General features: G+C 48.3%; 1 protein-coding gene across 1 annotated transcript; it reads right to left on the bottom strand.

Annotated features, from left to right (window-relative positions):
- Positions 1-4,209: 4,209 nt before the first annotated feature.
- On the bottom strand, positions 4,210-7,202 carry LOC119856824 (serine protease 33-like). The gene is made up of 5 exons (XM_038404853.2): positions 7,145-7,202; positions 6,315-6,477; positions 5,860-6,131; positions 5,174-5,343; positions 4,210-4,473 (listed from the first exon to the last, which is right to left on the bottom strand). The coding sequence occupies exons 1-5, from the start codon at positions 7,200-7,202 to the stop codon at positions 4,210-4,212; spliced, it is 927 nt and encodes a 308-aa protein (XP_038260781.2).
- Between the last annotated feature and the right edge of the window lie 13,556 nt (positions 7,203-20,758).

Here is a 20,758-nt window from a genome sequence, read left to right on the forward strand (position 1 = left end):
CAAATTTCTGTTTTAAGTCACAAGTACCTACAGTTGTCGGACATGCAACAATACCTCCGGTACCCGGTTTTGAAAATGAAGCAGTCATTCTTAGCAACCCAGATGATCAAGTTATTATTAAGACAAGTGCATATATGCCACTGTGAAATTTACAGCTAAATCAGTTAGAAAGGAAAGATGCACATGTAATTGAAATTAGTAATGTTATGATGTGACATTGAGCCAGAAAGGGTTAAGAGTAGCAGCCGTGTTAGTCTGTATTCGCAAAAAAGAAAAGGAGTACTTGTGGCACCTTAGAGACTAACAAATTTATCTGAGCATGAGCTTTCGTGAGCTACAGCTCACTTCATCGGATGCATTCGATGAAGTGAGCTGTAGCTCACGAAAGCTTATGCTCAAATAAATTTGTTAGTCTCTAAGGGGCCACAAGTACTCCTTTTCTTTTTTGAGAAAGGGTTAAGCAACTTATAGGCTATGTGACCCAAATTCAACCTTTAAAGACATGTTAGGAAAATATGTAAATCACAATTAGGGCTATTCCTTATAAATAGCTAGCAAAGCCATGTTAGATAGACATGAGCTTTGAAATGCATCCGATGAAGTGAGCTGTAGCTCACGAAAGCTTATGCTCTAATAAATTTGTTAGTCTCTAAGGTGCCACAAGTACTCCTTTTCTTTATGAGCTTTGAAATGTAGACTTGTATTGTTAATTTGTTAGTTCTAAGGTGCCACAAGTACTCCTTTTCTTTTTGTAAATGTAGTAATATCATTGTCTTTATTCCTCTTTGAAGTATGTAGTAAATTACTTGTAAATGGCAGGAGATGGGCAGTTGTCTTTTGCTAATCCATACAGCTAATTATGTGTGGTGCTTAGGAAATAGAAGGTCTTACTTCAAAGCTACAATAGCCACCTATTATTCCCCCAAGGAATGCCTGCTGTCCGGAGGCTGCCAGAGAACTATAAAAGGAACTCCTGGGCCCTGATCCTATTATCTCAGATCTGCTTAAGTTTCTTCAGGGAAGAAGTCACAAGACTGAGGTCTCCAGCTCCAGTCTGGATCATCCTGATACTGGACATTGGACTATAACTTATGGAACCAATTCTGAAAGAACTCTTTGCAACTCTGAGGCTCACCATTGCTGCTATGAAACTGACCTAAGAATTTTATTCAAATACCTGTATGTATAATGATCCTTTAACCGATACTCTCTCGCTTTTCTTTTTAAATACATGTTAGTTTAGTTAATAAGAGTTGGCTGTAAGCGTGTATTTGGGTAAGATCTGAAATATTCAGTGACCTGGTGGACAATGTGGCCAAACCTTTGGGATTGGCAGAGCTTTTTATAGGATGAACAAGATTTTCAGTATTCCTCATCATATTTGACTTGGCTGTATGGGTGGGAGCTCAAGGGTGGGTTGCCTTAAGGGAACTGTATTTCTGGCTTCTGGGTAACCAGTAAGCAAGGATTATTTTTGCCTTGTGTTATATGGGAGGAAAGATCAGAACCATAAATTAAAAAAAAGGTCAAAACCCATTTTTGTTCAGTCCAACCGATTTCCATTCCCCTTTTAGCTACTGTCACCTCATCTGTAGCATCTATAGCTGATGTTGGAGAGGACAGTATTTATGAAGATATGCATTAACATAAACCCACATCAAGTTCCAGAACCTCCATATGCTTCTGTTCCAAAATCCAGGAGAACAGTAGATCCATCACATGAGTTGATATCTGAAGAAATAACTATTCCCTAATAAATATAGAATAATTAAGTTACAAGTATACACTTAGATTTAATTGACATATAGGGTTTAAGTACATATAAGTGGTAAATTACTAATTACAGTGTTTGTTGTGTACCACTCTATACTGTTTTTTGGAGAGCGGGGGGTCATAATATTCACACTGTCAAGGTGGGGGTCAGTCGTCAATTAGTTCATTTTATCATACATTTGTCATTGTATTATGTGATGTTATGGTCAATTGATATGCTATTTCTTATATAATCAATATATGCCAAATAGATTTAAATTGTAGGATTATAGAAGTATAGTATTGATAAGTATTTAGGGGTGATGAGTGTGTATTAGGTATATAAGTAAAGCATGGATGAAATGTTAGGTCTACAGGCTGAGACCTGTAACATTTTAGTTTAGCCATACTAAGCCATAGGCTTATGCATACTTAACATAAGTGACAGGTTTCAGAGTAGCAGCCGTGTTAGTCTGTATCCGCAAAAAGAAAAGGAGGACTTGTGGCACCTTAGAGACTAACAAATTTATTTGAGCAGAAGCTTTCATGAGCTACAGGTTACATAAGTGAGCGCTCTAGGAATAATCCTATGCCCATAAGGTCACTGCATAAAATGTACCAATAGGAAAAGTGGATTAAAATAAACCAGAAATGTATTGTTTGAGACCATGAGACACCTGATAATAACATCTTTAAATGTCTGTCCAGACCGAAGGGTATATGTCATGCGTATAGGCTAATAAGAATAAGAGGAATTCTGAACAACTTATGAAAAATGGGGTACCCCAACATTCATGGGGTGTGGAAGTACAGATAAAGGAAAGAGGGCTGACACCTTCACGCAAGTGCATAAGGTGTTAAGCATAGTTAGAATTACATGGGAGGTTTAGGCTGGACATTAGAAAAAACTTCCTAACTCTCAGGGTGGCTAAGCACTGGAATAAATTGCTCAGGGAGATTGTGGAATCTCCATCATTGGAGATTTTTAAGAGCAGGTCAGACAAACATCTGCCAGGATGGTCTAGATAATACTTAGTCCTGCCTTAAGTGCAGGGGACTGGACTAGATGACCTCTCGAGGTCCCTTCCAGTCCTATGATTCTATGATTCTATGAATATATAAAGGGTTCCCTGGTGGGATAACAATGGGAATAGCCACAGGAAAACCCCAGCAGGAACTATCCCTCTACAGCTGATCAATTGGTGAGAGGTCCATCGGACCCAAGAACATCTTTGAGGATGTGAGTATGACTACAGCTATAATTATTGCACAGGTTTGGTCGGACTTCTACATGCCTGGGTCATAATAACTTCACTTATTGCTTAAATAAAACTTGTCGTACAGATAAGACTTCATACTTGGGATTGTGTCTATGGTCATTATCTTTGGATGTGTGTTCCTAGAGCCTCCAAACTTGAGAAAAGCACCAGAGGAAATTTCACTCTGTTGAGCCTGAAACTGTAGCATCCAGAGCTGAACCCACGGTGGAGTAATAAAATAACCCTAAATTCAACCCTCAATAAAAGGCTGCAGTATAAATCCACGGTACGCCCACTCCTTGAATCCCATGTGGAGTTCTGGTCACCGCATCTCAAAAAAGATCTACTAGGATTGGAAAGGAATAGACTAGGGCAACACAAATGATTACGGGTATGGAACAGCTTCCTTATGGGGAGAAATAAAACAGAGGTTGGCTTTTCAGCTTGGAAAAGCGATGACCAAGGGGGGTTATGATGGAGGTCCATAAAATCATGAATGGTGTGGAGACAGTAAATGGGGAAGCGTTATTTACTCCTTCTCAAAACACAAGAACTAAGGGTCACATGATGAAGTTAATGGGCAGCAGGTTTAGCACAAACAAAAGGAAGTGCTTCACATGATGCACAGTCACCCTGTGGAACTCGTTCCCAGGAAATGTTACGAATGCCAAAAGTATAACTGGGTTCAAAAAGAATTAGATAAATTAATGGAGGACTGGTCCAACACTGGCTATAAGCCAAGGTGGTCAGGGGTGCAGCCCTATGCTCTGGGAGCCCCTAAACCTTTGACTGCCACATGTTGGGAATGGACGACAGGGGATGGATAACTCGATAATTGCCCCGTTCTGTTCATTCCCTCTGAAGCACCTGGCATTGGCCACTCTTGAAAGACAGGAATCTAGGCTAGATGGTCCACTGGTCTGACCTACTATGGCCGTTCTTATGTTCTTATATTCTTAGCGTAGGGCCATAAACAGATCCCTGAGAGATCCCACCTGAAACAGCATCAGTCACACTCAGGGTGGCTCCCCCTTCTCAGAGCAATTGGCTCAGGCTCTCTGCAGACTCAGGCATACAGGCATTGCTGGTAACTCTCAGGTCCTCTCCTATCTGCATCTTAACCCCCTACACAGTGCAAGGTTTCACTAGTGGGTGAACAGAGGAGGGAGAGATGGGGGGCATCCCAATGGAAGGGGGGTCACAGTGACATCAGGAGAGTGGTGAAGAGAAGCATGAAGCTGCTGAAGCAGAATCTGGCATCATTCATTCCTGAGGTGCAGTTCCCCATGGTGCTGGCTTGGCTCCCTGAGCCAGCGTGCCCCCATATCCATTCGCCATAGGCCACCGTCTGGACATAGACCCCTGGACGAGTGGGCTTGCCACAGCCATCCCCCCAACTCACGATCCCCATCAGGAGCCAGGTCCCATTGTGGTCACATGCCAGCGGCCCCCCAGAATCACCCTAGAGGGGCAGAGAAATTGGGATTAGTGAGGTCCCCTGGCCCAAAGTATCCACAGCCCAGCCCCTTGGAGCTCTAGGCACATGGACCATACCATGGCCCCACCCACATATTTTTGCCACACCCACTTGAGAAGTGAAAGGAACATTGTGGACCTTCCCCCCACCTTTCTCTGAAGGATGCATTGGTGTTAGAGATGGGATCCCTAATACATTCACAGCAGGAAGGGTGGCTGTGTTCTTCTGCTCCTGCCCTATGCAGAGCACCCTGCTCGGAATGGGCTGGAAGGGTTCTCCAGAGCAGTGGGGCTGGAAGCAGAGAGCTTCCATAAAGATGCATGGGGTATTTTCCCATTTCAGAGAAACTGGCTTAGGCTCTTTGCAGACTCAGGGAGGCCCCGGTTACTTTCTAGCCACGTTCTCTCTCTTTTCGATCCATCTGCAAAGACTCGTCTATTACTTTAAAGAAAAATAAAAGCTGGGGCTCTGCCCTAATCACAGGACTCCAAGACCTGGGGCCTAGACATGGGACTGTGAGTCCACATGGCTCTGAAAGGCGGAGCCGCTCCTGCCTGCTCGGAGGCAGCCGGATTGTGGAACGCCGCAGCTGCAGCAGCCGCTCTACACACTGCAGGCCCTAGATGGCGACGGGGAGCTGCGCTGGGGCTCGCCTGCATCCAGCTGGCCCAGAGCCCTCTCTCACCTGGCAGGAGTCCCTCTGCCCTTCGGCGTAGCCAGCGCAGATCATGTCGGGTTTGACGGGGTCCCTGCCGCTCCTTGGATCTGGGTCGATGTTGTAGAGCGCGTTGCAGGCTGCAGTGCCGACCAGCTGAACCTGAACCTCCTGAAGTGTGCTGGGGGGCGGGAGAGAGACTAGGGGAGGGGGGAGAGAACCGGGGTATTGGATCTATCGCCTTCCGCAATGCGCCCCCATGCCTGACAATTTTCTATCCCCATCTACCTCCCCAGCCTACTCTCCTCCCGTCCAGCCATCTTTCCCACTCCATCTCCTCCCCATGTCACACTCCCCATCCCCTCCAATCATATCCACCCCCCTTGCATCCATTCCCCACCTCCACCCAGCTACCAGATACTGCACTGACACGCAACCATAGAACCCAGTCTGTGCAGCCCTGCCCCTAGGGGGGTTTCCTCTGCAAAGAATTGAACCAGGGACCATCTGTATCGAAAGCAGAAGGTTCCCAACTGAGCCTAGTGGATCAGTTGCCTCACAGATGGCTGTGAGGGATACAGCCAATCGGGGGTAGCCAGCTGGCAGGGGGCAGCAGAGATTATTGCAAGATGCTGCAGGAATCACTGGGCTCCAGGAGCTCAGGGCTTCAGGTGTGGAGAGATAGTACAGTACCTCCTCCTGGGGGATGGTCTTACCCTCAGAGTCTATTCTCCCCCAACCGGTGACCCAGCACATGTGGTTGTCAGGGAAGGAGTCGGAGGGGCCTGGCAAGCAAATAGGGAGGATTTCATTGGTGTATTGCACTGGCTCTTTGAGCTGCAGTAGGGCAATGTCGGCAGACTTCCACGTGCTGTTGTAGTTGGGATGGACAAAGATCTGGCTCACAGGGGATGAGATCCGGCACCGGGAGGGATAGGAGAGCTGGTACTCCCCCAGGTTCACGTGATAGGAAGAGACAAGGTCAGATCTGGGATTGGGAGAGAAAAGGATGATCAAATGGCTTGCAAACTTGGCCAAAAATGTAGCAGGGTCTGGGGCAGGGCAGCTGGGGACCCGTCGCACAGCAACACCGCATGGGGTAGCTTGCCTGGCATAGATCTAGGCAGGACGTCTGTCTGTGCACCGGTCCCTACCCACCCCAGTTACTCACAATTGGAAGCAATGAGCTGCTGATACAACCCACTGGGCTGAGATGAGGGACCCACCACAGAAGTGGTGTCCATTGTGCTGGATGCTGACCTGCCATGGCCACCGGCCCTTTGGGGCGTCCCTGCCCCCAACAATTCGGCCTGATATCCTGGGCTGGCCACACCCTGGAGGGGAACAGCATTGACATGGGATGAGCAAGGAACCAAGAGTCCTGACTTTCAGCCCCTCTCCCTCCCTGCTCTAATCCACTAGACCCCACTTCCCTCCCAGAGCTGGGGATAGAACCCAGGAGTCCGGGTTCCCAGCCTCATTCTCATGGTACTAATCCAGGCCAGGTAAGGCTGGCATTTTGAAGTGAGTGTCTTACCTGCCTGTTTCCAACTCCCTTGAGCACCTAGGGCGTGAAGAAAGAGAAGGGAAAGATATTAATGTGTGCATGTTGGGGGTGGAGGTTTATGCACAGGCACTGCTGGAACCCAAGAAGGTGTGTGGAGGGGAATAAATTCCAGTAGCTCCACCCAGAATTCCCAAGCTCCGCCCATTACCCCATAACAGCCCTGCCGTTCTCAGCTCCAGCAAAAATTCATAGCTGTGTTCCTATTTGATTTACCATCAGTACATTCAAGAATCAATATTCCCCATTGATCTGAGTGGGGCAGCTCAGGACTGAATGCACCCATCCAGGTTAGATTGGCTCGGGGGGCTATGAAGGGCCAAGGGCTTGGATCTTCCTGTTATTCACTAGCCCAGTTCCCTCCCCCACAACCCGTATCTCTCTCACCTCCTCCTGGGAGGTAGGGGCTGGACCCTACATCCCCACCCCACACTCACCCTGCAATAGGGTCATCGCCAGCAGTGCTATGGCCAGAGGGGAGCAGAGACGCCCCATGGTTCAGCCTTCCCCAGGCCTGTCTTGGCTTCAGGCAGCTGCCTCCATTGCTCTGACCGAAGCCCGACTGGAGAAAAAAAGTTCTGGGGCAGGTTTTTATGAACACCTGTGTGCCCCTCCTTGGATCTATAGAGAATAATGGGGACTGATTTCCTGGTAACCCAAGCAAGGAAATAAGTGCCACTAAATTGAACGTGCTGAACAGGTTGTGACCGCTTTCATTCTGCTCTGCCTGGTATCACCCCAGTATGGACATCCTGGAAAACCAAACGAAAACATGTGATGGCCCAGGTCACTGCATGCAGGCCTCTGGTGATTTTTCACGTCCTCATGTTATTGCCAACTGAGTGTGCCAAGCAGAGAGACCCAAAAATAGTACCCAGGAGAGTGAGACGATTCTCATGGAGTAAAAATTATGCTGGCTTTGGGGTTGTGGTTGAGTTGTGGTTATTGTGGCATTTAGGGCAAAGGTTATCATGGGGATTAGGGTTGAGGGTATCATAGAGTTAGGGTTATCATGGGTGTTCTGGCTAAGTGACATTATCTAAGTGACATTATTACTTGGACCATGTGGCACTTCTCCTTGCATCACTCCAGATTTGGGGGATCTGTCCGGTATGTCTTGCAAATTCCAGTTGATGCTGTGAAGTCATTATTGTGGAATTGTTGGGCTGTGGAGAGCCTCCGTGTGGAATCCAACATTTCTTAATGGGGAGGGCTGTGTCAGCAAGACTAGGTACAATGGTCATTCATTAGACCCTAGAAGGTCACCCATTCAGGCCAAAAGAACTTGGAAATTGGGTTTGTTGAGGCTGGCAGGATTTGTCTCTACACCTGCTGTGCAAGGAAGGAGAAGAGGAAAATCAACCATAGGAGAACAAGGAAACCAGGTGTTGGGACAGGGACACATAACCTGGAGGGAAGACTCACGGAAGTAGGAAACTATGGGCAGAAGGAGGGAAGAGATGGGAAGGACAGGGGAGGAGCTGAGCATGCTTTCATAGCTGGGAGGGGATTGCTGTTTAACTGTGGACCAGCCAAGGTCAGAGAAAGTTAGCTCAGTGGGAAAAACTCCATGATCTAGAAGAAAAGCTATGAACTGTGCGTGAAGGATATGGGGTACTCCAGGGGTCTCTGTCCAAAACTAAAGGACTCTCCCTAGCAGTGAGGAACCTGAGCCAGGGAGATGCACGTCAGTGTGCTGGCTATTTTGTCTAGAGCTGTGTATTTCTTGTGCTAGTAAGCACAGCTGAGTGACATCTTTTCGAGGAACAGTTTAATTGCTGAAATATGCAGTTTGGAGTCTACCAAAACTATTCACAAATTCAGATTGAATTTGCCAAATAGTTTCAACCAAAAAAAATTCTAAAAAGTGGAATTGTTTCTTTGACATATTCCAAAAAACCCAAAGATTTGGACGTATCACTTTGAAGCAAGATTTATTTTGAAAATTATCTAGATTTATTTTTTTAAATGTTAATATAAAAGAAAGAAAGAAAGAAAGAAAGAATTGGAAATGAAATCAAATGAAAACTAGACAATAACAGATCTGGTTTAAGTGATGTGTATTCTAAGCTTCTTTTATTCAGGCTGAATGGAAGAAGCAAATAGGTTCCTTTTTGATGTGAGAGAGCTGGACAAAGTAGAAGCTACCGCCCAAGGCAACCAGCCACATGCTGAAGCCTGAGTGGAGCTGTGGAGCCTGAGGGACTGGTTGCAAAGGCAGGGGCAAACTGTGTCTGAGAGGCAAGAGTGAGTTGACAGTGAGAGAGGCCATGGACAGCATGAAGGGAAAGAGACAGAGCTCCTTCCAGCATAGGACTGGCTGGATTTGTAGCCTTAGGAATTTCTGAGCAACAGACCTACTGCTGTGGTTTGTCCCTACTGAGTTCAGGAAGCAGGGCTTTGTATGTGCATTCTTTGTGAACAAACAGGATTGCCCCAAAGAATAGACCTGACTCATAGCATCATCCTCGTCTTACAGAAAGAACCTGGCAAGGCCCCAAACGTTACTGAAACATTTTGGGCCAATTGGGTCACATTTCCTTTGTTACTTCTCCCCAGGACATTGCCAATACCGAGAAGGTAGCAGCTCATCATCTCCAAAAGCCACCTCCTGCTGTTTAATTTGCCTTGGGGTGAACACTGGTAAATAACGATGTTATTTTTGCATTTAACTGCCGTAGGGCTGTGTCCGTGAATTGCTAAATGAATGCTGGCACCATCCCCATATAACTCACTGCATTCTGCCAAAGAGAATTAGCTCTGTGATATCAACAGCGCACAAAGCGCCCCTCCCAGAAATGACGACAGATTGGATGTGGTGCTTAAAAGCCACCGTATTACAGACAGAGAGAGAAACATCCAAACAGAGCAGTGCCAATCAGTTGAATGTAAGGGACTTCAGAGGCTCAGCAAAAAAACTTTCCTCTGTCTACTTAAATTGCAAATGCTCCCATCCGGGTCTGTGCAGTGCCCAACACAATGGGACCTGGGTCTCAGCTAGGGTCTGTGCAGCGCCTCTCACAACAGGGGCCCTGAACTCTCGGCCAGAGTCTGTCCAGCACCTGGCACAATGCTACTCCCTCCTGAAATGAGTTGGCTTTACTCTTTCATTTCTACTTTGATTAGTAAAACATCTTTTTATAAGGAATCTCCCACTGCCACTTTGAACAGAAACAATTATCCTCACGTGTGGATACTGTAACACCCATTTTCCCATGGAAAAAAAAAGACTTTTTCTCAAAAAAAAAACAACAACAAACTTCTACAGCCCCACAACCCCATTCTGCCTTCCACCAACCTTAGTTACAACCAGCAGGAGTGACCCCAGCACACACCCCAGTCCTCAATTTCCCCCATTCTGTGCCCTGAAGTGTCCAGCCCTCTCCTGGACAGCTCAGAGAAATCATAAGGTTCGTTCGTTCCTTTAAAGACACAAAAGCACATCACAGCTTATTAACTTAATTGGGGGCAGATACACCCTTCCCCACAGGTGATGGCTTTTTCATTTCTCTGGCAGTGCTGAACCCCGGCTCTGCCCCAGACCCTGCCCCCATCGGATCCCTTCCCTCAAGGCCTCACCTCTGGCCCATCTCTTCCCACCCCCTCAATCCCTTCCCCCGAATGCATCCCACCCCTGCTCCTCTAGCTCCCCCCAGCACCTCCTGCATGCCGCCGGACAGCTGATCCACAGCACATGGGAAGTGCTGGGAGGGAAAGGAGCTGATTGGCGGGGCTGCTGGCAGGTGCAAGGTGCTGTAGGGGTGGCGGATGAGTTGATCGGTGGGGCTGCCAGTGGCTGATCTTCTCCTGACAGGGAAAACAATCAATAGGCCAACACCCCCCAGCCAGGGAAGGGGCAGGGAAAGGGGTCCCCCTTTATTTTGTGTTTGTCAATGTGTTTCTGTTGTCTGGCGGAGGACACTGCTTGGGCCTGCCCCAGGCCTAGCCAGAGACAATTGATCCATAGCCACTGAGAGGGCAGACAAGCACTGTCCAGAGTGGGGCTGATTTCCTGCAGGGGGAAGCGCTGAACCTGGCCAGATAGAGGAGGGGCCCTGCCGCAGATGGAGGCCAAAGACGGCTTCTCTTCTGGATTATCTCTCCCACAGCTCAATGAGCTTGTTTCAAGAGGCAGGGTGGCCTCAGGCTGTTCTTCCTGCCTGGAGCTTCCTATCCCTCTGTGTGTAAATGGAGAGGCAGGTAAATAGCTTCCCCCCCCATCTCCACCCCACCCCACCCCGGCTTGGGCAGGAACGGCTCCTTCCTTTGTCTGGCCACATGCTTTCACACATAATGCCAATGAGCGTTAAGGTGACCATATTTCCCTATGCTGAATATGGGACACCTGGTAAAATTACTTGTATTCAAGCGAATTCAACAGCAATCGACTCAGAACTGTGCAGTACAAACATTAAAATTAACATCAAGTTGACTGAGCCTGTAGTGGGGTGGCTGCCCCACGCCTATGCTAGATGGGGCTTCAGCAGGACAGAGAGGCTGCGGAGGTGGGCGGCCAATCAGAGAAGGCCTGCTAGGGAGCCAATCAGAGGCTGAGTAAGAGGCAGCCAACCGGGGCCAGGCAAGGCCCTATATAAAGGCTGCCCAGGGGTGAGGCAGTCAGTCTCTCTTGGGCTGTCAGAGGGTGAAGGTCTGTTTCTGGTGTGAGGGGACTTGCACCAGGGACAGCGCAGTCGAGCAGAAGGGAACTCCAGCCTGGTAACTGCCAGGCTGCAGGCCCTGAGGGTAGGGCCTAGCTGGTGCAAAGGGGCCAAAGGGGAAGTGGCCCAGGGAGGAGAGGTGGACAAGGGGAGAGAAGGAGGGCAGGAAGGCTGCCCCCAAGGATCCCTAGGTTGGGACCCAGAGTAGAGGGTGGGCCTGGGTGTCCCCCGCCCTTGGCACATACACCCAGCCATTTGATGTGGCAATAGCAGACTGCACCAGACCCCTGACATGAGGGGTTAGACTTTGGGGTGTGGTTGGTGGCTGTGGCTGGGCAAAGCGAAAGACTGCTGATAACCTCCCCCGGAAGGGGGTGAGGGAGGACTAAGGGGCACAGCTGGAGGGCAGTGTCTTAAAGAGGGTGTTGCAAGAAGGGAGCAATGTGGGTCCAGGCACCAGTGGAGGGTGCTCCACACGGATGGGACCCGACCAGTGGAGGGTGCTCCACACTGGACTGAGCTAATTCCCTGATGAGCCAGCAGGAAGCGCTGCGGGGGTGAGTCCCAACCCTGTCACAGAGCCCCTCTTACAAAGAAATACTGTGTAGTTGGATTCTTTTTTTTTATTTACCTTCTGGTCTTTAAGGCTGTAGGGCTCATACAGGGAGGGGTGACACATGTACACTCCCATACACCCCTCTCGCAAAGAGGGGTTGACTAACCAACCCAACCCTTCATGTCCAGTGCTCTCCACCCTCCATGCCTGGCTGGGCCCCTGGGATGGACCCGCCTCTCATGGTACCTGCTGCCACATCTTCTCAAGGCAACACGTGTGTTGTGGGGGGGCACATAGGTCACATGCCCTGCCCCCAGATTTCTGCCAGGGTTCATGCCAGAATGTGGCCAGCAGCAGCCTTTCGGCACTGGGAAAGAAAGGACAGGAGCAGCTTCCAGCCCCAGGGGAGGAGGGTGGAGGGAAAGGGATGACCTGGCCTGTGTCTTTACAGTGCTCATCTCTTCCGCCCACCCCATCCCCTGTGGCTGGAAGCAGCTTGTCCCTTCCTGCCTGCACAGTGCAAAAAGGCAACTAACACCTAGAGGCTGCTACTGGCCACTGACATACCCAGCTGCCTCCAGCTACAGCGCGGGCAGGAAGGGGTTAAGCCCTAAGGGCACATTGTGCACCAGGGAACCTGACTGCAGGGGGTTGCAGGAACCCGGTCAGAGAGGTGGCTCAGCAGGGGAGGGTGCCTAGGGGATGGAGCAGCCCTGGGCTCCTTGGGGGCAGGAACCGGGGTGGTGGGTGGGAAGAGAGTGCTAAGCCCCTGCCTGGGGATCCTGCAGGGTGAGGGTGCAAACAGGCTGGAAATCGCACCCCTCCCCACCACTCCAGAGCTTAGCTGAGGGGCGGAGAGGCTTCCCCGCATCAGCGCTCCGTAGGCTTTTGCACACGCAGGGCTTGTGTCCTCCTGGCCAGTGCCCCGGGATGGAGGGTCCTGAGCTTTCCCGGGGTGCTGGCCCAGCCAGAGGCAGCGGGGGAAGGAAGGAGCCTGCTGGCCAGGCTGCTGCCCACAGGAAAAACCCCAGCAGGAACTCCCTCTACAGCTGATCAATTGGTGAGAGGTCCCTCGAACCCAAGAACATCTTTGAGGATGTGAGTATGACTACAGCTATAATTATTGCACAGGTTTGGTCGGACTTCTACATGCCTGGGTCATAATAACTTCACTTATTGCTTTAATAAAACTTGTCGTACAGATAAGACTTCGTACTTAGGATTGTGTCTATGGTTGTTATCCTTGAACGATGTGGGTTCCTAGAGCCTCTGGGGGTCTAGTCACCCTAATGGGTGTCCATAATTCACCCTGGAGTGTTACTACAGACATTTCACAATGACATTAATCACCAGCATGGCATTAGCTCTCAGAAAAGACCTCGCTCCATACCCACTTTTAATGCTGGAATAACGTATGCAATCAGTTGATTCGGTTGCTTTTCCCTTGGGTTCAGCCCCTCTGTCTTTATAACCCAGTAAATCTTGGCAATGGATCCTTCTGAAAAGTAAAACCCAGCCCGAGCTTCTCTCTCCTGCTGGATGTAGACACCAGGCTGTCTTCTCCTGCACTTGTCAGTGTGAGGTTTTGGCCTCCACCCTTTTTAGTTCAATGGGTCTGTGTGCTGCTTAGGAAATGCAGCTAAACACTGTCCTTTCTTTGGGAGAGACCTGTTTAACAACTCTCCCTGACACACCTGGTTTGAACACATTTTAGTGACCACTCCAGTGTATGTCCATAACTCTTAACAACCCTTGAGTACATACGTCACACAAGGATATGAATGATCAGTTATTAGTTTTCAAATCATACCTCACAAGGTGTATTTATCACAAAGATTGTTACAATGGTGTGTAGGGTGTCACAGGTGACATGGTCTCTCTGCACCAAGGTTGAGAAAGGGCTGGTGTTGGATGGGGACCCTGTCTAGGATGGGGGGGTCACAGGGTCAGCTACAGAAGCACAATGTGGAGAAGGACCTTGGGGATGCTGGAATGGAAAGGGGGGTTTGCAGTGACATCAGGAAAGTGGTGAAGAGAAGCATGTAGGTGCTGAAGAAAGGTCTGGGATCATTGATCCCTGAGGTGCAGGACCCCATGGAGGTCGCTTGGCACCTGGAGCCCACATGCCCCCATATGCATTCACTGTAGTCCACCATCTGGACATAGATACCGGGATGATTGGGCTGGCCATAGCCATCTTCACGACCCCCATCAGGAACCAAATCCCATTGTATTCACAGGCCAGTGGCCCCCCACTGTCATCCTAGACTGACAGAGAAATTGACATTAGTGAGGGGCTTCCCCCCATTCCAAGCATCCACAATCTAGCCCCTTGTTGTTTTAGGCACACGGGCCACCCCATGGCCTCACCCACATAGTTTGGCAACACCCATGTTAAAAGTGAATGGAGCATGGTGTGCTCTTCAAAATCCCATTCCCTGGAGGAGGAATTGGTGGCTGTGGTGGGGTCTCTCAGTAAGTTCACAGGTGCCAGTATGGAAGTGTTCTTCCTCTCTTGCCCTACGCAGAGACCCTTGCTGGGGTGCGCTTGCATGGTTCCCAGAGCAGTGAGGCTGGAAGTGCACCCCCTCCATCAAGATGTATGGGGTATTTTCCCATCTCGGAGCGATTGGCTCAGGCTCTCCATAAACTCAGGGAGGCCCCGGTTACTTTCTAGCCACATTCTCCCTCTTTTCTATCCATTTGCAAAAGTTCAACTATTACTTTAAACAAAATAAAATCTGGGGCTCTGCCCTAATCACAGGACTGCAGGAGCTGGGGATTAGGCACGGATTTGCTAAAAGCCAGACCTGCTCCTGCCTGATGGAAGGAAGCTGGGTCTGGAACTCCACACCTGCAGCAGCCACTCTAAGCTCTGCAGGTGCTAGGATTGCTAAGTGAACCCAGGCATGTTGGCTCCATCCCAATCTGACTCGATGCATTCTGCCTGAGAGAAATGCCTATGTAGTATCAACAGGGTACAGAAAGCACCTCCCAGAGCTGGGATAAAACCCAGGAGTCCTCCTAGGTCCCCCACCCCACTTTAACCGCTATCCCCCACTGCCCGCTCAGAGCTGGGGATGGACTGAATGCAGCATTCAGAAGCTACCATGTTACAGATAAAGAGCCAAACAGAGCAGTGCCATTCAGTTGAACATAAAGGACTTCACAGGCTTGGCAGAAAACTTTCCCCTATGTACTTGGATAGCAAATGCTTGGTCAGTGTCTGTGCAGAGCCTGGCATCATTGGAGCCTAGATCTCAGCTGCGGCCTTTGTATCACATAGCAGAGAGGTTCTCAGTCTTCATTGAACCGTAACCTCCTTCTAACAACAAAAATTACTACACTACCCCAGGGGGGGCACTGAAGCCTGAGCCTGGCCGAGCCCCGCCGGCCTGGGTGGGGGGCCAAAGCTGAAGGCCAAGGGCTTCATCCCCAGGCAGAGGCCCTGTAACCAGTCTTCAGCCCTGGGCAGTTTGGCTTAGGCTTTGGCTTTGGTCCCAGGTCCCATCCAGTCTAACACCAGACCTGGCGACCCCATTAAAACAAGTTCACAACCCACTTTGGGGTTCCAACTCACAGTTTGGGAACCGCTGGCCTAACACAACAGGGAGCCAATCTTGTCTGGGGTCTCTGCAGCACCTTTCACAACTGGGGTTCTTATCTCAGCTGGGGTCTATGCTGCTCCCAGCACAACAGGGTACCTGATCTCCATCAGGGTCTGTTCAGCTTCTGTCACAATGTTCCCTGCTCCTAATCTCACTCGGTTCTACCTTTTCATTTCTACTTTTATTAGTAAAACATCTATTTATGAGGAATCTCAGACAGTCACTTTGATCAGAAACCATTATTGTCACTTGCTGATAGTGTAACATCCATGAAATTCAGCCTATCCACTGCTCTGAAAAGAAAGACTTTGAATTTTTCCATGAAAGATTTTTGAATTTTTCTCAAAAAAATTAAAATAAAATAAAAGCAACATTTTAGGCAGAAAACCATAATCTTCTTGAGGTTGTGGGTTTTTAAAAAAAAATCAAAATATGCTTCCCATCCCCTCCCAAAAGAAACCCCAGATATTTCTGTGTGGGGGAAAAAATCTGTTGAGTCTAACAAACAGGTTTTCCCATTTAAAAAAAAAAAAAAGTCAAAGGTGCTGAGCATAACAAAGGGGTCTTTTTCCAATGAAAATTTGGAGTTCTCATTGAATTAAAAAACACACTGAAAATATGCGACAGAAACTTGATTCTGCCCTCCTCTCCAGGACCCCCCGCCCTCCAGCAATTATGCACTTTTCAGGAAAAAATTCTCTCAGCTTTTTAATTCCTCATCAAATCTCAGTACCTCAGAATCCCAGTTCCACCTTGAAATCCCAGTTTCCCATCAAAACTTATTTCCTATCAAACTTCTAATTCCAAGGAGAACTTTCCCACCCAGCAGGCACGTGCTGGGAGCATCTGGTTGGGTTAAAATTCACATACGGTAAGTGTGACAGGATCCCTGGGGTGCAGCCTGAGACTGTGGGACCCGCTGTGCCCCCCTTGAACTCTCTCCTGCCTGGGCTGTCTCTCACAGTGCCCTGATAGTGACCAGCAGCAAACCCCTTCAGGAGCTGCGATCACTCAGCACAACTGCATGTGCAACCCCCGCACTCAGCTGGATTGCATGAATGCTCCCAGAGCCACTCATGAATCACACAGGGAATGGCACCAACCAAATCCCCTCCAGTTCCCAGCCTTGCATCTCAGGAATATACCATCTTGCAGTGCTGGAGACGAGCAGTGCAAATTTATTAATTGGATCACCACTTCATCAACGGAAAGTGGACATACACCAGCCTTTGCAAACCTGAGCAGTTTTGCCACATGCTTCATACAAACTCACTGGTAAAGATAAACAGTTAAACAAATGTATTGACTTCAAAAGATGGATTTTAAGTGATTATAAGTGATAGGCAAAAAGTCAGAGTTAGTTACCAAAAGAAATAAAATATAAGCATGCAGTCTAAACTCTCAACCCTATTAGACTGGGCAACAACAAGAGTTTTTCTCACCCCATTGAATATTGAAGTCTTTAATATACAGATTTATCCCTTAAATCTGGGCCAGTCTCCTCTGTTGGACTCTTCAGTTTTCTTCTGAGTGTCCTTGTTGATTGCAGAGTAGGTGGGTGAAGGAGAAAGGCCAAGTCTGGGCCCCCTGTGTTCAGTTTTATACCCTCAGTTCATGTGCTCAGAAAACAGAAGCCCAGGTGTGTCTGGGGGCATTGTTGAGTTTCCACTAAAGGTTGAGAAATTCCCATCATGTGGCCTCATGCAGGTGAGTCATTGCATTGTAGCTACCTTGCTGGACAATGGTTGTTGGTAGGTTGTTTGACACCCCACCCAGGTGTTGGTAACTTTCCTTTCTGTTGCCTCTGGGGAGCTAATATATGGCTAATTCCCCAATTTGCAGCATGTTTTATTGACAACTATACAACACAATTCTCATACATTCATGTGCATTAATGAGATACATATGTGGAAAGAGAAATGACTTTCAGCAGATCATAACCTTCTCCCCATACCTCACCCAGCCTGCTTTATATGATCTTGATTATTTAAAAATGAGGAATATGGGAGGTTACAGGGTGCTCCTCTAAGGTACAGAATGTCACAGTAAGAAACCCCCATGAACCCCCATCTGATCAGAAAACCAGGTGTTGCCCTGAGATTTTCCCATCTTTATCTAAGTGGCTTCACACAAAACAGTTGAATACAAAGCTATTTCTCTGACATTTTTCTGAACAGAAGCAGCAGGATTGAAAAGATTCCATCATAATATACCTCCTGATCTTCTCATTGGTGCTATGCAATCGTTGCTATGTTTCATGATAAATATTCAGAGAAGATAGATAAAAACCTAAGTACCCTGTCTGGAAGGCGTCAATATAACATGACTTTATTGCTTAGAATCCATAAAGATAATACAAAAGAACCCCAAAACAGAGAGAAGAAAAGCGGGCTGCTCCTTCAGGAAAAAAAAAACCCCAAAGAGGCACCACTCAATGCAACTTACTCCAGGCTAGCTTTCTGGAGAACTGACTCTGATTGCATGCACCTCTACAAGCATAGAAAATCCCCTGAGAATTTAAACTAATTGATCAGTTTTAATACTGGTTTCAGAGTAGCTGCCGTGATAGTCTGTATCTGCAAAAAGAAAAGGAGGACTTGTGGCACCTTAGAGACTAACACATTTATTTGAGCATAAGCTTTCATGATACTGTTTTCAACACACCACAATAGTCACCCACAGGGGGCACTGTAAAGCCAAGGGAGTACTTCTCATTCCCCCTCACAAGCTCTCAGGCATACCATTTGTGCTGGCCCTATCTCTGGAGAGGGGGAGCAAACTCCAGGGGCAATAGCCATTTGCCTGAGAGAGGCCCACCTGGCTCTGGACTCATTCCACAAACCAGGGCACTGTTTTGGGGTGCCCATGCCTGTGGTCTGCTCCAGGAATGCCTTCTTATGTTTCTGTCCTCCAGGTGTAAGTGCTGTGTGGGCAGGGACCCATGTCCCACTCCCTCCTGAGTGGCAGCCCCCTTGCATTTCACTGTATTTCTCCCACCAAGCTTGACTAAGGCCTTGTCTACACTACCCAGTTTTGTGGGCAAAAGTTATGCCAACATTCAAAAAGTGCTATAATTACATTGCTTGTGTATGTTCACACTACTCTCCTTTTGTCAACAGAGTGCATCCACACTTGGTGCTCTAGCATCAACAGTGACAGCACCTTCTGCTGCTAGGAATTGTGGGAAGGCGGAGTGGACCATAGTGCATCATGGGTGCTGGTTCAATGTCCCATTAAGCAGTTCTTTCAGTCCCAGCATTCCAAGGGCTTCCGACTGTGTTTTGCGGCATTTTTCAACAGTCCCTGTGTATTCTGTGCCTGCTATCTGTCTGAAAGGATGGATCCTGTATTGCTCTCTACTATTGTGGTCACTGTTAAGAACACATCATGGATGGTTATGCAGAATATCATGAGCTCCCAACCTGAACAGGAATCAGAGTTGCCTGACTTGCTGTGTGCCATGGACAGAAGCAACACCAGATTACTTTTGGCATTCATGAGTAGCTGCGCAAGATGGATCTTCGGCTTCTGAGCTCAGCGGTGGGATCGTATTGTCTTGCAGGTCTGGAATGACGAGCAGTGGCTGCAGAACTTTTGGATGCAGAAAGCCACCTTCCTGAAACTGTGTGCAGAGCTCACTCCAGCCCTGCGGTGCAAGGACACCAAAATGAGAGCTGCCCTCTCGGTGGAGAAGCATGTGGCAATCGCTGTGTGGAAACTGGTGACTCCAGCCTGCTATTGGAAGGTTGCAAATCAGTTTGGGGTCAGGAATTTAACCTTTGGGGCTGCATTAATGCAAGCTTGCAGGACCATTAATTGCATCTCGCTACGAAGGACCATGACTTTTGCCAATGGGCGTGAAACAGTGGATGGCTTTGAAGCAATGAGATTCCCTAACTGCGGAGGGGTGATAGATGGCATACACATTCCAATTTAGGCCCCGAACCATCTTGTGACAGGGTACATTAATAGAAAGGGGTACTTTTCCATGGTATTGCAGGTGCTTGTGGATTACCGTGGGTGTTTCACAGACATCGACATGGAGCGGTCAGGTAAGGTGCATGATGCACATATCTTCAGGAGCACTGGCCTGTACAGAAAGCTCCAAGCAGGGACTTTCTTTCCCAACCAGAGGATTGCAGTGGGGGATGTTGAAATGCCCTTAGTGGTCCTGGGAGACCCAGCCTACCCCTTACTCCCGGGACTCATGAAGTCTTACACAGGAAACCTAGACAGCAGCAAGGAGAGTTTCAATAATAGGTAGAGTAGGTGCAGAAACACTGTGAGATGTGCTTTTGGCAGATTAAAAGTGCACTGGTGCTGCCTTTGTTGCTGGTTACACCTAAATGAGGAAAACATTCCCATGGTCATAGCAGCCTGCTGCATGCTCCATAATATTTGTGAGGCTAAGGGTAAAAAGTTTCTCCCAGGGTGGAGTGTGCAGGTGGATTGCCGGGCTTCTGAATTTGAGCAGCCAGATATCAGGCCTATTAGAGGGGCACAATGGGAGACTATTCAAATCAGAGAGGCTTAGAGGCCCCATTTTGACAATGAGCACCAGTAATGTTTCTTTCTACACTGCACTCTGCCATACTTTGTTTACTTGCCACCTTGCATGAGAATTGTGATGATTCCTGACCCTGATTTGTAGTCAGCAAGTGATCAAACTGACATATATTACTACCAGCAGTAACCACCATGTGTGTAGGAGACAAAGACTGTTTATCTTTCAGAGAGTTTGTTTTTATTAAATACCAATTAACAACACACACAAAAGGCTTGATGGGAAGGGACATAACAGTGCAGGGCAGTGTAGGCTCTCATAACTGGGTGTAAGTCCAGCTATAATTTTGGAAGCTGTTCGAAAGGGTGGAGTGAACAGAGTACTGAGACGTGCTGGGAAGTTGCAAGAAATGTGTGGGAGGAGTTTGGGGAGGGCATGGAAAGCAGTTCTGTATCGACTGCAGGAGGAAGTTGGGCATGAGCACGCATGTGTTCTGTCTGGAGCGTGATTAGGGACTTCAACATCTGTGTTTGCTCCTTCATCACTTTTATCACCTGCTCCTGGCCCTTTACAATCCTCACTCTCCTTTCTATCTTACATTTTTCCTTCAGGATCTCTCTCCACTCCCTGTGTTCCCTTTTCTCAGCCTCTGAGGATTGGAGCACCTCTCAGAACATGTCTTCCTTGCTTCACCTTGGTCACTTCCTTATCTGGCGGAGACGCGT

Source organism: Dermochelys coriacea, chromosome 6 (genome assembly GCF_009764565.3).
Source record: "Dermochelys coriacea isolate rDerCor1 chromosome 6, rDerCor1.pri.v4, whole genome shotgun sequence".
NCBI lineage: Eukaryota > Metazoa > Chordata > Testudines > Dermochelyidae > Dermochelys > Dermochelys coriacea.

Bases quoted from the DNA above. Each gene is read 5' to 3' on its own strand.
- LOC119856824 (XM_038404853.2), bottom strand. From the start codon at position 7,202: ATGGGGCGTCTCTGCTCCCCTCTGGCCATAGCACTGCTGGCGATGACC. The intron at 6,478-7,144 runs GTGAGTGTGGGG...GTTCCCCTCCAG, and splicing joins GGCGATGACCCTATTGCAGG to GGTGTGGCCAGCCCAGGATA. The intron at 6,132-6,314 runs GTGAGTAACTGG...TCCCAATCCCAG, and splicing joins GCAGCTCATTGCTTCCAATT to ATCTGACCTTGTCTCTTCCT.